This window comes from Myotis davidii, unplaced genomic scaffold (assembly GCF_000327345.1).
Source record: "Myotis davidii unplaced genomic scaffold, ASM32734v1 scaffold406, whole genome shotgun sequence".
NCBI lineage: Eukaryota > Metazoa > Chordata > Mammalia > Chiroptera > Vespertilionidae > Myotis > Myotis davidii.
Window position 1 is genome coordinate 161,235 of NW_006298354.1, and position 15,784 is coordinate 177,018.

At 40.3% G+C, this 15,784-nt stretch overlaps 1 protein-coding gene across 3 annotated transcripts in view; it reads right to left on the reverse strand.

Annotated features, from left to right (window-relative positions):
• Positions 1–6,444: 6,444 nt before the first annotated feature.
• AMOT (angiomotin) overlaps positions 6,445–15,784 on the reverse strand; it is a 65,776-nt gene continuing 56,436 nt past the window's right edge. For all 3 annotated transcript variants that reach the window (XM_006774023.1, XM_006774022.1, XM_006774024.1), the window contains 4 exons: positions 10,894–11,016; positions 9,896–10,128; positions 8,153–8,800; positions 6,445–7,797 (listed from right to left, as the gene is read on the reverse strand). In XM_006774023.1, the coding sequence (XP_006774086.1) occupies positions 7,700–7,797; positions 8,153–8,800; positions 9,896–10,128; positions 10,894–11,016 (1,102 nt within the window). In that variant the 3' untranslated portion in view covers positions 6,445–7,699. The remainder of the gene's footprint in view (positions 7,798–8,152; positions 8,801–9,895; positions 10,129–10,893; positions 11,017–15,784) is intronic.

The window sequence follows — 15,784 nt, forward strand, 5'->3', positions numbered from 1 at the left end:
TATTTGCAAATGCCTTATTTCAAAAAGTTTGTTTTATCTTCCTCATCTGATTTTTACCTAAGTATTTCTACTACATTTTAAGCATTTAAAAAGGTTTCATAATCCTATATAATAAAGTGGTAATATGCAAATTGACATTCACTCTATCATGCCATCACAAGATGGCTGTGCCCATGGGGAGGCAGGGTTCCTGTAACACAATATGGCTGTACCCACAATGGAGATGGGGTTCCCATAACGAGCCTTAATGAGCGATTAGTAGGGACCTGAGGCTATGTGGCGCTGGGCCAGGATGGGGGACCTGAGGCTGCACCCCCCGCCTGGTGAGGCTTCACAGGGGACCTCAGGCTGCGCCCCCTGCCCAGCAGGGTTTGACAAGCGTGGGACTGGCCGGGTCTGGATCTAGCCCAATGCGGGGGGTGCAGGGGGCTGGCCGGGTCTGGGTCTCATGTGATTTTGAGGCATATGAGGGTGGGCGGGGACTTGACTCTGGGTCCCATGGTGCGCTCCAGACTTTGACAGGATGAAGATTTTCATATACATTTTACTAATTTTCTTTCATCTCTGACACTTCTATTATAGAGAAAGGGCAAATAGCAATATTAAAATATTTCCTCTAATTAATCCCCTTTTAATGTGCATGAATTTTGTGCAATGGGCCACTATTATTATATAAATACCTGAGGTGATTCCAATACAGATGTTTTGAATAGGACTTCAAGAAGTACTGTTCTTGGTTAATAACAGAGAAAATAATGATTCCATGCCAATAATGTCTCTTAAGCATAAGAAAAATACTTAGAACAAGGCATGATAATGATTCTACTATAATAAGAATCCAAGATATCTCAGTTTTAGTTTCAAATCCACAATTATCAAATTTTGGGTTCATTGTTTTACCTCCTCTGTTCCCATTTTATCCTCATTCCAAAGGTAAGCTTGTAAGCAAGGGAATGACATGGTATTAATTATATTTGTTGCTGAATAAATATAATAAAAGCATAGACCAGGTTAGGGGCAGATCAAGTTAGGTGCATATGCTATTGAAACAGTCTAGGTAAAAGATAATGCTAACTTAAAATAGGCTGTTGACAGTAGAACTAGAAAGTAGTGAATGGGTTTTGTGATTTATTTTGATAGGATCAGTGACGGATAAACTATAAGGGAGAGGGAGGTGTCAAGGATGATTCATGAGTTTCTGAGTTGTGATGAATGGTTGAGGTTTTAAGGGATATTAATGATTTGAGGGTTCAGGTATTTGAACATGAGGTCAGATCAGGTAGGTCAGGGCTAAATGAGTAGGAGGAAATGGTGCATTAAAAGACTAGAGGTCTCTCAGAAGTCAAAGGACAAATAGGGTCAGAGTAGGAGAACTGGGAGGATGGCAGACTGTGGCCAGACAGTGAGGTACTGGCATATCTGATTTCCATGGTGGAGCAATTCTATGTGATGGCCAGGTCTGGGTTAGCCCTGAGAACAGCAGGCTGATGTGGAAGTCAGTGGAGTTGGAGAGGTTGACGAACTTGATAGGCCAGGATGCTGATTGAGTCATTTGGGACTGGAGTGGACAACTGTGATTCAAAGGCCAAAAGTTTGGGATAGTGACCAAATCAGTCGATGAGAGAAAACAAGAAATAGTTGGATGACCAAATGGAAGAGGAAAAATAGCTTAGAGCCTGTACTGGAGTGCCTTTAAAGAAAATATCTTCCTCTTTGATATGTGGGTTGTGGGGGAATGAACCCCTCCATATTTGAGAAAATATGTTTTGGTTTAAGGCAAAAGATTAGGTTAAAAAAAAAAAAAAGCCTTGTAAGCACCAGAGCACAAACATGCTATTTGTTTGGTTGGTGAGTTATATATTTTCGGTTCCAGGAAGAGCACTTCAAATTTGTCATTATAAAAAATTTATATTCATGAGTACTGAAATATGTCTGGATTAAATGCTATGATGTCTGAGATGTGCCTCAAAATAGTAGAGGGTGGATGGGTAGAGGTGATAAATGAAGCAAGATTGGCCAAGCATTGATCCATCAATAATAACTTGAAGCCCCCAGCAATGGACACATGGGAATGCCTTACACTATTCTGTTTTTGTGTATGTTTGAAGTTTTCTTTAATAAAAAAAAAAGTTCATCTTTATAGATTCAGCCCATTGTTTGGACTGGCATCTTTTTATAGTCTCACTTTGTGAAGGTCTCTTGTCCCCTCTCCATGAGGTCCATAGTGATATATATTTACCCTCATTTTATTGATAAAGCTCTTTGATCTTAAGGAACTTGTTCAGGAGTAAATGTCTGCTTAGAGGCTGACGTAGGACCAGAACTCCATGTTCTTTTGACGTCTGGACCAGTATGTTAACCACCTGAGTGAGTTTGTAAGTTTCCATGATGAGGATGTTAAAATTCAGAGTAGTTCTCTAAGGTCTTTGATTTTGGAAACATAGTCTTCATTTGATTGCAACTCTGACATAATGAGATTGCCTTTGCACATATTATTCCTTTTGCAAGGAATGTTTGTTCCATCTCCTAGTTCACCATTTTAACTCCTACACATCCTTCAAACTCAGTCCCCCCACACATACTCTCTGTGCAATCCCAACAATCATTCCCTTATTTGCATTTGTTCTGTATCTTGTTCAAACTTTTTCCATTCATCAATCACAATGAATTTTAAATGTGTGCATGTGCATGTGTGTGTGTGCAATTTTCTCTAATAAACTAGAATCATGGACATATTTTTTAAACTTCAGGGCCTTTTACATAATGACAACATGTAATATGCAGCTATTCAACAACTCACACATGCCTGAAACTAGCGGTCCAAGGCAAAGGCAAGTGAAAAAAAAAAAAAGAAAGAAAGAAAATAACTGCATCTGAGTGAAAACTTATGATGTGGTATGAAAATCTGGAGTTGTAAACGTTTTCCTTTTTGGAAACTAAGTCACTCAGAGGTCTTCATTCAAATATCAGGGTGAAGCCAATAAATGTAGAAAGTGTTCTAAGATCAAATCACTTACAGTATTTTTCCTGTAATAAAAACCCTCCTGTAGGATAAGATGGAGGTGGAGAAGGTGGGAAGCAGGGGGTGTTTGTTTCTGAAGTTGTGCAATTCATAGACTGTGCAAATCACTTTTCACAGTAGAGTAGGCCAACAGGAAGGAAGATGAAGTCCCACACAGATAATCACATCAGTTATAAAGCTGGTTAATATCTAGAAAGGCTGATACAGAGTGATCTTTTGAAGGAACGCTTGTTTATTAAGAACGGGGCACAATATGTATCTGAAAGGAATGCTTCACAAAGCTTTGTAAGAAGGTGTGGGTTAACTTAAGACCATCTTCTTTGTTCTGAAGAAGAGGAGTGGGCTTTCACACATACAGTTTTCAAAGTGCTACTCGTAAGTATGCAGACGAATGCAGCCCACCTTAATCAAAAAGTAAATTTAGAATGAGTTCTATACCCTCGCCCCATTTGTTTTGCAACACACATCAAGCTGATTTCACTGTGCAAGTGTCATTTCCAAGCCTGTGGGGCTCTTATCTCCCAGTTAGGCTGGGCCTCAGTGGTAAACAGGAGGCACAAGGAGGGCAGTGGAAAGACAGCTTTAACATTTTCAGTGAAAAGAGCCAACTTGTATGTGGTACTGATTTGCTTTTAATAACAAGCTTCTGCAACCAAAACTGATTAATTGGCATAAGAACAAGGGTACAAAGGGAACATCAAGGGGCCTTCCAACATGCTAACCAAATGATGAATTCTCTGTTTTGGGTGGCCATCATTTTATCCCTTGGAACCAGGAGATAAAAAGATGCAAAGCTCTTAATATATGCTGCCTGAATATATAAAGAAACCAATGCAGCTAGTGGTGTTGTCTTAATACTTTATAATTACATTCCATACTTTAAGCAAATGCAAATTCTGCATGCTGCCCTTGAAAGTCAATTTCACTGCATACTAAATTGAAAGCAATCACTGGTACAAGCTCAACTAAAACATCTGTCGGGTAAACACCAAAGCATTTTCCACACAGTACTGCATTTTAAAATAGCTAACTTTATTGTCAGTGAAAAGATAGGCACAGAGTGGATTCACACCTGCTTAATTCTACTGGAACTAGCTCCGTTGATTACAGAATGGGGTCTTAATCATTATAAGGCCAAATACATTTCAAACCGAAGGTGATTCTTCTCTAGCCATCTGCCAACCTAAGCTATTCATTTTACAAACACATGCCATTAATCACAAGGGAGGCCACAGAAGGAGGGTTGAAGGCTTCATATAACCCATCGTTGCTACCAGAAAAAAACAAACAAACTCCCAACACTGGTCCGACTGATGATGGATGGCACTTGGAAGATATATTCCAAGGATCATGCCAGGCTGAAATTGGTGGCAATTAGCCCATAGCTAATGCCTTCCTTTTAAAACATGTTCAGTAAGAATGCACACATTTTAAGTAACAAATTCCATATGTGAATGAGCAATTGAGATAACAGGAGATAACAGACATGAGAATATAATGTATAAGAGTTAGTGCATATGTATACACTTGAAGTTGCTACATTATTAGTTTTTAGGCTCTTCATAAAAAGTAGTTTGCACAGTAAGTTTGTTCATTTTCCAATTGTTGTGCATAACCAACTGTGTAACAAGAAAAAGAGAATGTGATGGGTCTCCTAGTATGTTTCCCATGGCAGGTGATGGCAAATATTTCAGGTTCCTACTATCCTCTCAACCTAAAGCTCAAAAGCAGCACTGAAAACAAATCCTTCATTAAAACAACAATTAAGATACATGATTTTATAAGAAAGCTCAAGCTACTTTTATTTAATAAAAAAATGTTAATAAGAATTTCATATCAAGTAAAGTTTGTTCTAATGAAATTTTTCTGTACAAGGGACATTAAAGTACAACTGACTTAGAAGGTCCCCAGAGACCACCATGCAGTACAAGTTAAGACAACAAGGTCACCTTCCTGTTCTGAGGTGCCAGTAAAATGCATAGATAGGTGGGAGTCCAGAAACATCCCCCAAGTCTTACATTGACACAATTGTGAAAAGGTGGCTACCTTGACATTTCTCCCATAAACCTGAATTTTAAAATGTCATCTATTAGGGAACTTCTGAAAAGGCTGAATCAATCTTCTTCGTAAACATAATACACTGACATGGACTTATTCCATCTCTCAAATGTACAATGTATTTGAATAAATTACTTGGGATTAAAAACTGAGCCAAAAGGGAACCCCTCTGGTGTGTGTGGGGGGGGCAGAGATGTTATGGAAAGTTCAAAATAATATTTAGCTAAGAACTTCCTCCTTTCCCAAAATACATGAGCCTAAAGAGATGGCTGCCACACAGTGTGGAATGTATGACATTTGTCACCTTACAAAATGTAATTAAAACCATGGCTCCCAGAGCTAGCTAAAATGCTGGCAATATGTTATAAACATGAAAGGAGTAAATGAAAGGTTTACTTTTCTATTTATTTATGCATTTATTTAGACAGGAAGTAGCAGTCCTGAAGTTTGCTACTTGTTGCTTTTACTATTTGAGTTTTTTTCTATGACTAAAGGGTAATATGAATGAGCATTAACACAACTGCACTTTTAGTTTCTATTTGGGATTCACTAAATAACTGAGTACTAATGTGTGTGATAATCACTTCATTATTAAAAATGTCAAGACTGCCGGAAAAACCACATCACTTTCCCTCTTATCTCCTCCTTCCCCCCACACAAAATAATTCCTTTGGAAGGTCACTAGGAATGACACAAGAATGCTGTTAAGTAGGCCATTCCTATACTTACAGAGGAACTCTGTAAGGTGATCCGAGACAGCCAATCTCATAGCAAGAGAAGAAGTGAGGTTGATATTTTAGGGCAGATGTCCCATGTGACTCCATACTGAAATCAGAATCAGGAAAGGAAAAACCTTGCAAAAGGCACTGCAGGAAAGGCAAGATAGGAACTCAGAACCCTGTACAAACTACTGAAGCCAGGGCCATTTTACAAAATACATATGCCCTGGACTGTGAAGATGCCTTTTCTTAAAATGGGGCTTTTTGTATATAAGTGTTTCCCAAAATAAGCATGGTATTTGGCAGAGTGGGAAGCTCTGTTGTATGATCTTGAAAAAGTCACTTAAAGTCTCCAGGTCTCAGATTCCTCATCACTAAAATGATGGGGTTGGGCTACTGTATTGCAAAAATTCCTTCCAGCCACTATGCCTCACAATGTAATATATCAGGCCTACTCTTCTATTAATCTGATTTCTAACTAGCATATCCCCTAACCTCTACCTCCCCCCTTACATAACACTCCCAATCCCCTCACCTCCCCCCAAACCCCCGAAAACTGATATTAATGACATTGATTGTAGATTTATCATCTTAATGAAGGGTAGATAAATGACACAGAGCAGGGACCTATGGCAATGAGCAGCCCTTAGGCAAAGCTTGGAGCCATGGCCTCCTTGGTCCCTGCCCACATGTACATTTCCTGCTGCTCTCCAAAAGCATTCCAAGATGGAGTCACTGGCCATGAAAAGAGGTAGCTGAGGACTCTGCTGCAGCCCACCTCTCCCCTGACTGCAGCATAGTACTTTGGGTTTCTGATGCTTTTCTCTTGGAGGTGATAGTCAAATACGTCTAAGAACTTGGGAAACAAAATGAGATATTTCAAAGTAGTCACCAGAAATTCAAAGCATTCAACCTGTCACCAAAAGTGCTTCCTTGTTTTGCAAGTAACTGACAATTTGAGAACTGGTGACACAGCCAGTGAATTTGTGCTGAGGAAGAATTAGACACTAAGCAGATTGGTCTCAGGAAAGGCAAGCAAGCTGTTCATGGCTAGACACAGACCACAAAGGTCTACATTCTGCAAGCACCTCATGGAACTCTCCATCAAGGCCTCTGGTGGTCTAACTCTCTAAGAGAGAGGAAATTTCAGCTAATTTAACTTTCCTAGTGGCTGAAAGCAATATATTAATTACCCAAATGCATAAATTATTCCAGAGTATATATATGAATGTATGAACCTCCAAGAGGGAACCAAAAGAATCAACTTCCAAAGCACCACTGAAATGAAAATAAAAACAATCCCCTGGCAGAGGGTAGCTGGGAAGTTGGAAGGGAAAATTAGCTCCAGCACCCTTCCATACCCCACTACTCCCTACCTTCCCTCCAGTTTACATGGCTCCAAAAACTATCCCCTTTCACGAGCCTGAGGCAAGAGCTCTCTCTCTCTCTGGATGCTGCCTAGATGGTAACTCTGCAAAACATCACATGTGCAAATTCTCTCCTGCTTCCCATTTCTGAACTACCTTTTACACACTGTCTTCCAAACATACTGTGCTCTTCTATATAAAAAATGATCTGGAATATGGAAATGCCAAAAATTTTTAAGCACATTGTAAAACATTGGTGAATATCCAGCTATTAACAGTCCCAGTATTTGTAGAAATCCAAACAATAACCTTTAGAGCACACTCTGATTGATTTGTCTTTAGAGGTACTCTCTAAGTGCACCAAAATAGACTGGAGTTCATATGGCATTATGTAAGTACTATAATGTCTGAATAAAAAGTCCCTTTAAAAAAACATTCCCCTAATCCCTTTTCCTCACCCTCAAAATAACAACAAAAGGGAAAAATGATTAAGAGCATTCTTGCTGATAAACTGCAGCTCTTGATTAGGCCGTTTAGATGAGATATTCCACCATTTCTGCATCAGGCTCTTGTCCCAGGATCTGAGCAGCAGCTTTTCGCTCCAGAGTATTGGAGTGGAAAACGGGACCATCTACACAGAAATAAGGGATTAGAAAACACTTAGGAATAACATAAAAACACAAATTTCTAGAAATGGACAGCTTTTAAAGCCCCTATTGCAGTCAATGGCCAGGTGAGACTTACTTGTCACCTGCCTTATTCCTCTGAACATTTATTTACTTCTACTGGGAGAAAGGCCTGGACTCATTTCTGTTCCCATCTTAGTGTCAGATGTTATTTACAGACTCTTTGCCCTCATCTTGCCTGATTAATCCTTTTTAGAATATGAAAAACCTCCCTCCAAATGACCAACTGTGCCCAAACAGCAGGTACAAACAAATCTGCAAGAGGGCAGAATCAAAAGCTACCTGGTAGAGCATCATTACCTGTCTTGTCTGGATTACAGGCCAAATTTGGTATAGACAAGCGCCGTGGTCCAGAAGCAGCGGCTGGAGTTGCAGGAGCCTCAGCCTGAGCCAAAGATGGAGTTGGCGCTGGAGCTGGAGTAGCAGCTGCAACTGGAGATGGAGTCGGTGTCTGAGTCAGAGCCGGAGCAGAAGCCTGAGCTGCTGCTGGAACCGGAACCGGAGTTGGAGCCTGAGCTGGAACCGGAGCTGGAGCAGCTGGAGCAACCTGAACAGCAGCAGCAGAAGCAGGAGCAACAATAGTAGCAGCAACAGCAGAGGCAGCGGCTGGAATCTGAATAGAAGCAGCTGGAGAAACAGCAGCAGCAAGAGCAGCAGCAGCAGCTGCTGGAGATGGGGCAGCGGCAGCAGCAACAGCCACTGGAGCAGCAGCTACCATGGTGGTGGTGTTGGTGGCAGCATTGGCAGTGATGGCGGCAGCAACTGTAGCAGGAATAGAGATTGGAGTAACAGCTGCAGTTTTGTTTGCTTCAGTTCCCCGTTCTGTTTGGGTGCTGCAGTCTCGGCTGCCCGTCTTAGAGTGAGCTGAGAGCAGGGGAGTCGAGGGTGGCACAGGTGAGGGTGTAGAAGAGACAGACTCTGCACGGTAGTCTCCACCCAGGAGAATGCCTACAAAGGGAAGCGGGAAAGAGGTTAGAAAACTATACTTTCTTCAAATGCAGGCATCTCATTACCTCTTCTTTGTAGGAGGTTCAGGAGAAATATGAATGGGTCTAATTCTTTACTTTGTCCTCATTCGAACCCAGAAATCAGTTTGTCACGCACTTCCCATCATGTCTAAAATTTCTTTCAGACTTGGTAGACCCCTTCTGGTTCTCATTCTCCAAGCGCCAGAACATCGTATTAAACCTGAAGTGTCCTGGGTATGTGTTTTGATTTATTTTTCCAATGGTGATTGATTTCCACCGAGCTATCAGAATGCTTCTACTTGTTTCCACCTGTAACCAACACCATCCATACTAGACAGCTGGAAAGGATCGGTGGAAGAAGTCTGTGGTCACAGATGAATGTGATAATAATTGTGTGATCTAAGGTTCTAATCATGACCATGGTCCCAAAAGTGCCTGCTCTAACTAAAGGGCACTGCAAGTGTCACAGAACCAAGAAAGTTATCAGAAGCAACAAAAACAGCTAAAATTAAAATATGTACAGCTTGTGTCCTCAGGCTCTAACCAAGTGCCTCGTGGTATCACAAATACTTCTGAGGTTTTGATTAGAAGGGAGGCAATGGACAGGGAAGAAGTGAAAAAGTACATTCTCTTCTCATCTCAGAACATGATGGTAACAAAAACCTGTCACCCAGCTCCATTTAGCTTAATTAGAACTCTGAGTCCTTGAACTTTATGGGAGAAAAGAACACAGAAAAAGCTGAAATTTTAAATTTTTTAATGGCACAAAGGCTACATGGACTGTGAACAAAAGGTCCCATGTGGTAAAGGCCAAATATGAGAATTTTTTAGAGGAAACAAGTTGTTTTCCTTCCCACCCAAATAGAACTCAGGATTCTTATCTTCTAAGGCCGTGGCTTCAACCAATGTTGTCTCCGTGAGACCTCACAGCTAGCCTCTCAGAAGGATCCAACCGGCGATATCTTCCTGTCTAGAATCGGGACCATTACTCTTTTCCCTTGCTGTGTGGGCACATAGCTAAGTCAGGGCTCTCCTTAAACATGTCACTTTAATCTTCCTTATTTATTGTCATTACCTAGGCTCCCTTTCCAGCTCTTATCATCCCGCTTCTCTTCCATGATGGGGGTGCCAGTCAGGGTGGAAGAGTGGGAGAGCAAGCCCGATCCAGCATTGGAAATGGACATCAGAGACTTTGCTGGCCGCATGGATGACAGCTGCTCTGTCTTACTAGGCTCCTTCCGGGAACGTTGCTGGAGTACTTTGATCATGGCATCCTTCTCAATAATTTGGGCATGGAGGGTCTTAATCCTAGGAGCCAAAGACAAAGAACATATAAAGATCTTGTTGCCATCTTCATGTTCTACTCTCACTGCCTACATGGACTTGAACTTCCATTACCTTTTTGACTAAACGGTGGTCTAGTTATTTCTGATTTGTGATACAAGGGACAGTGCTACATTTTCAAAATGCCTTTTTATACCTCCAAATGGATAGAACAGAGCATGCAGGAGTTGTTGCTTAAATTTTAGGAAGCCAAAGTAAAATATTGGGGGGGTGGGGGGGAAGGCCGTATATGAGAGTAAACCAATATAGTGAGTGTTATAGTGAAGAATTTGAGTCAACAGAAATGAAGTCAGTGAAAAGATGGGAACTTCTATACATGGGCCATAACTTTCAAGTAATAAGTAAATGATTATGAGTTTATAAGAGACATCAGGTACAGCATGGCTAGATGTTCTTTTACTGAGCACTGTGCAGTATAACAGGGTTGTGGTACAGTGCTAGAAAGAATACCCCAGAGTGAAAATACCAAAGGGTCAGTTCTGGCAGAAGGCAGATGGAAAGCAATTACCGAGGCCAAAGGGGAAAGCGGTACTACTTGGAATTCCCCAGTGAGTGGAATGATCAAGGTAAACGTCATTGCATCTCATATCCTAAGTAACAGGCTGGCAGGAATGTAGGGGTGGGAGAGGCTATATTATCAGGGTTCCCAGCTGTGAACAAAGATGCTCGCCCTTCCCTACTGATCTATCTGGTCTCCACACCAACTCGGGGTCCAGATCAACATTTTACCTGCCCTCCATATCAAGGCAACGCTTGTTGGCCATCAAGATTTCTTCCTCCTCTTTCTGGATGCGAGCTTCGAGAGCTGTGTCATAGCTGGTGTTAGGAGAGTGGCTGATGACTGTTGTGTCCCTGGGAAGGAAATGACAGTATGATAATGAGAGGATAGAAAAATCAATAAATCCTATCACCTTCCTAAGTAAAAGATATTGCTGGGAAAGCCCTAAATTGAAACTAAACTTATTAGGCAAGATTAGTTTCTGGGTGGCTAACTGATAAGAGCTTTCAAGATAAGAAACTCCAACTTTCAGAACTAGAAGAGGTGATTGGCCTGGAAGTAGCTGCAAAAGTCAGTGAGAGATTCTATGAGAAGTGTGCACGGGTTTGCCTTCAAAACTAAGCGGATATCCTTCCAAAACATTCTGGTTTTCACATTTTGGCTAGGCAATAGGTGGATATTTATATTTCCACTTTATATTATTTATATTACATATAAGATATTTTATATTTCCATTTTATTCTCATGACAGTCATAAAATGAAAAAAAGTTATATTTTTAATGTGACAGATGAACAGCATTAACTACACCTGAGTGCTAGAAACAAACTATAGACATGTCAACAGGTAGGCATGTGAGCTGAGTGAGAAGCAGGGTCTTTGAGTCAGTGCCACGTGAGTCCTATCTAACCTGCATCTGAAAGGTTCTGGTTCCAAACCATTGAGTCTTCCCCAACTAAATGACTGTTCTCTTGCCAGAATCCCAACTGCATGAGGGACCATCATGTTCCATCTGAAAGTGTCTCAGGTCATTGACTCAAAGACTAATTAATAAGAAACGTGTGTGTACGTGTGTGTGTGTGTGTGTGTGAAATAATAAGTAAGAGCCCTCTGATCAAATGAGGGCTTTGATAGCAGAATTGGAAGGCAGATTCAAGGATAAATACAGGCCAGATATTACAGTGAAGAAGTTCTTTTTCATAGTCCTTTGTTTTTAAATGGACTCTCAGCAATTACATGGTAAACCTATATTACAAGAGCAAGAAAACCATTACAGTAAATTTATGGAAAAAAAATAAATACATAAGAAGAGGGTCTAGCCCATGGGCATGGCTGATGTCTAATTAGCACAAGTCAAAAACAAGGGAATCCTTTATTCTGTTGATAAGTGAGGTCATTGCATCTTTCTTTAGTTCACTCACAACTAGCAGTAGAGAAAAAGGGAAATGGAACGAAGAAAACTGGATCTTATTTGAGTAACGTGGAGGGAAAGAAAAGAGATTAGGAAGAATATTGATGTAATTATATTGCACTTTAAGGAAATCAGACAATAGGCTGGGAAAACAATGAACTGGCACTGCTTCATTATATTTCCTATGAGAACACAGATCTGTGGGAGAACTCCAGACATATTTTCTGCTGGCAGCTCGCTCCAGCTGTGTTCTCTTAGCTTAGAGATTGTGACCAGTGCAGCTGGGAGCAAAGGGGCAATGGAATGAAGAGGCAGAAAGTTAGTATTAAAGTTGGGACATTTTAGTGTGTTTCTGCAAAAAATACTGTCCCCCAAAACCCTTGCACCTTCTATACAAGGCTGAAACAACTTATTTGAATAGGGAAATAATTGGAGAGCAAGGAGGGAATAGACTACAATGGCTCTCATCATTTGCTAAATTCAAAATATTTAGTATCCCAGAATTCTACACTTGCTCTAGAGCAGTTCACTTGCTTGAAGTCCTATTGGGAATGGCTCCAGTGCTCCAAAGTACCTAAGAAGAAGTGGCACTGTACAGTGGTGAGAGCACCAGCTCTGACTATAGACCACACCAGGGTCAAGCCCCAGCCTTTCTAAGTTCACTGCCACTAACAAACTCTCTGAGCTCAAGAAGTCAGTTAACTGCTCTAGGTCTCAGTCTCTTCATATGCAAAATGGAAATAATTGTACCTACATCTCATGGGATCTTTAGGAGATAAAATTGAAGTATGCATGTGACATAGTGCTAGACACAGTAGAAATACTCAACAAAGTTATCTATTATTAGGAGAGAAAAGTATAGGTAGAAGGAGAATAACATTAAAGAGATTATGACTAGAAAGAATTCCAGTTCTTGGTATAATCCCAGAGGCATTTCCTGCAGTACAGAGTTCCAGTGTGATGGCTGAGGCTTCAGAGCCAGACCTCTCTAAAAAGTGCATGGTATCTATGGACACTGGGAACTTGAGCATATTGGTTTGTCACTAGGGGAGCCAGTGCTGGCTTACTGCCACATCCACTGCATAAAAGACCTTTCGGGGGACTCAGAGCCCTGCCAGCTAATTGATATGGACACTGTGAGCTCCTCACAGGAATGGAGCCTGAAAATGTGGGGCACTTAGTGAATTCCTACAGAGCTGCCAGGACAGCCTTCAATATCAATCTTCTTTCTAGAAGCTGGGCTACTAAGCCCATGATTTAAAGCAAGCAAGCACAGTGTTTGAAGGAGCACCTTGACCTGCTAACTCCCAATACTGTGAAATGATTCTTAAGCACATTCATAGAGAGATGCTGAGCTTGAAAACACAACCTGCAAATCCCAAACCCTAAATCCATGAATTTGTCATGCCCCATCTCCAATTCTTAAGTTATCCGTTTCTGGCAATTGTCTTTTCAGCCATCTTCTCTCTCCTTCCTTTCTCCAACAAAGTTATCCCCATCACATTACTTACATTGCTTTCTAGAATACCACCCATGACCTCCAAATTAAAACATCAAGTGGCCTTTTAAACTTCAAGTCTATCTTTTCATATAGGTAGCATCCTTTTGTTAATTATGTAAACTCGGCCATGAGTACAGCACTGTTTGAAGTTACTATGAGGCTGTAGAGTGGCTAGATATCAGTAAGACTAGTTCCTGACTGCAGGAAACTTGTAAGGGGAAACAAAAAAGTTAATAATTAATGATTACAGAAATGAGTTTGGACTTTACTCCGATAGGCACTAAAAATAATTAGAGCTTTTCGAGAGGATTGCAATGATCCCAGCTGTGTGTTAGGACGATAGCGTTCTCTTACTGAAATGTGATGGAGGGATTAGAGGAGCAATAATACTAGACACAGGCAGACCAGTCAGAAAGGTTATATTGAAATAATCCCAGTAAGATATAATGAAAACAGGAACCAGTGAAATGGCAAGGGAAATGGAAACAGATTATAGAAGGCAGAATTGCTAGAACTTGGAGAATGCTTAAACCTGTGTGTTAAGGTGAGGGAAGAATGAATGAGAACTTTGTTGTTTCTAATTCAAATAATTAGAAGAGATGACATACCACTCATTTTCTAAGACAGAAAATGGAGGAGAGATTTTTTCCCCAAAAAACACAATATAATGGATTTTTATTTTAATTACATTGGAGGTAAAGTGTTTTACAAATAGCCATATAACAATATCCAACAAGTTGTTGAAATTTCTAACTTTAATTTTAGAGATGTCGGAGTTACTACTTGAAGCTGTAATACAGAACAAAATAACTAAGACAATGTAGAATGGGAAGAAAACTGAGGCTGGAAACTGAGAAAGGCCTACAATGAAGGAAAAGGTAGACATATGTAATGTGTGTGACCAGCTTCTATCTCCTGCTTCCCTTTCTTCCTTCTTTCCCAGATTTACTTTGCCCAAAATAAGAATGAAACTTGCACATTCTGAGAGGTTGATCAGGTGTTTTATCTTTTTATCCTTTTGCTGCTCTTCAGAAATAATTCACCAACTGCACTGCTAAATGGCTTCTTCTGGGATTGAATTCCTACGTGGTAATTTTCCTCATCTATATTAAGCATCTAGAGAGGAATCAATCTCTAGGGACACAAAAGTATGAAATTATAATATAGGCCCTATTAGTGTGATTATTTATAATACTTTTTAGTCCTCAACTGGTAATGTGTTTTTATTGATTTTTAGAGAAAGGGGAAGGGAGAGGAAGAGAGAAACATTCATCAATTGCCCTGTATGCACCCTAACCGGGGATCAAACCCACAACCCAGGTGTGTGCCCTGACCGGAAACTGTACCAGTGACCCTTCAGGGCACTGGATGACGCTCAACCAACTGAGCCACACTGGCCAGGGTTATTTATAATATTTCTAAGTGAGTAAATAATAAGCCTCAAATACTGGTAGTAACTCTTGAACAGGTAATAATCCCTATTTCATCATCTTTGAAATCATGATATCTGGGAGGTAGCAGAGTATAGTGGCTAGGTGTCAAAAATGTAGATTTAAATCCTGATTCTCCTGCCTCATAGTAGCTGTGTGTGATCTTGGGCAAACTATTTACACTGTGCCTCAGTTTCCCTATCTGTATAATGGATAATAGTACTTATCTGAAAGAATTATTGTGAGGATGATCAATAATTTTAAAGTGCTTAGAAGAGTATCTTATACATTAAATACTCAATGTGATTTCTTGTATTGACATTTTTCACTTCTACAAGAGGTGTTTCATAGAATCAAAATGCTAGAAGGAATATAAATAGAGGCACAGTATAAATAGTTTTCCCAAGATCACACACAGCTACTAAGAGGCAGAAGAAATCAGGATTTAACCTACATTTTTGACACCTTAATCTCTGTACTCTGCTGCCTTCCAGATATCATGATTTCAAAGATGATGAAATAGGTATTATTACTTATTAAATATGTCTTCTAACTTGAGGAGAGATGGTTGTCTAGTCTTATGTTAAAATTCTGTATTTTATTTTTCACAAAGGCTAAACACTGGAAATAATCCAAATTTCCATTATCAAGTGAATGGATAAACAGCTGTGGTAAAGCCATACTATGGAACGCTACTCAGTGACAGCTTCCTTACTATCCTGCATCTTGACCTAGAGCAGGGGTGGGCAAACTTTTTGACTCAATGGGGGCCACAATGGG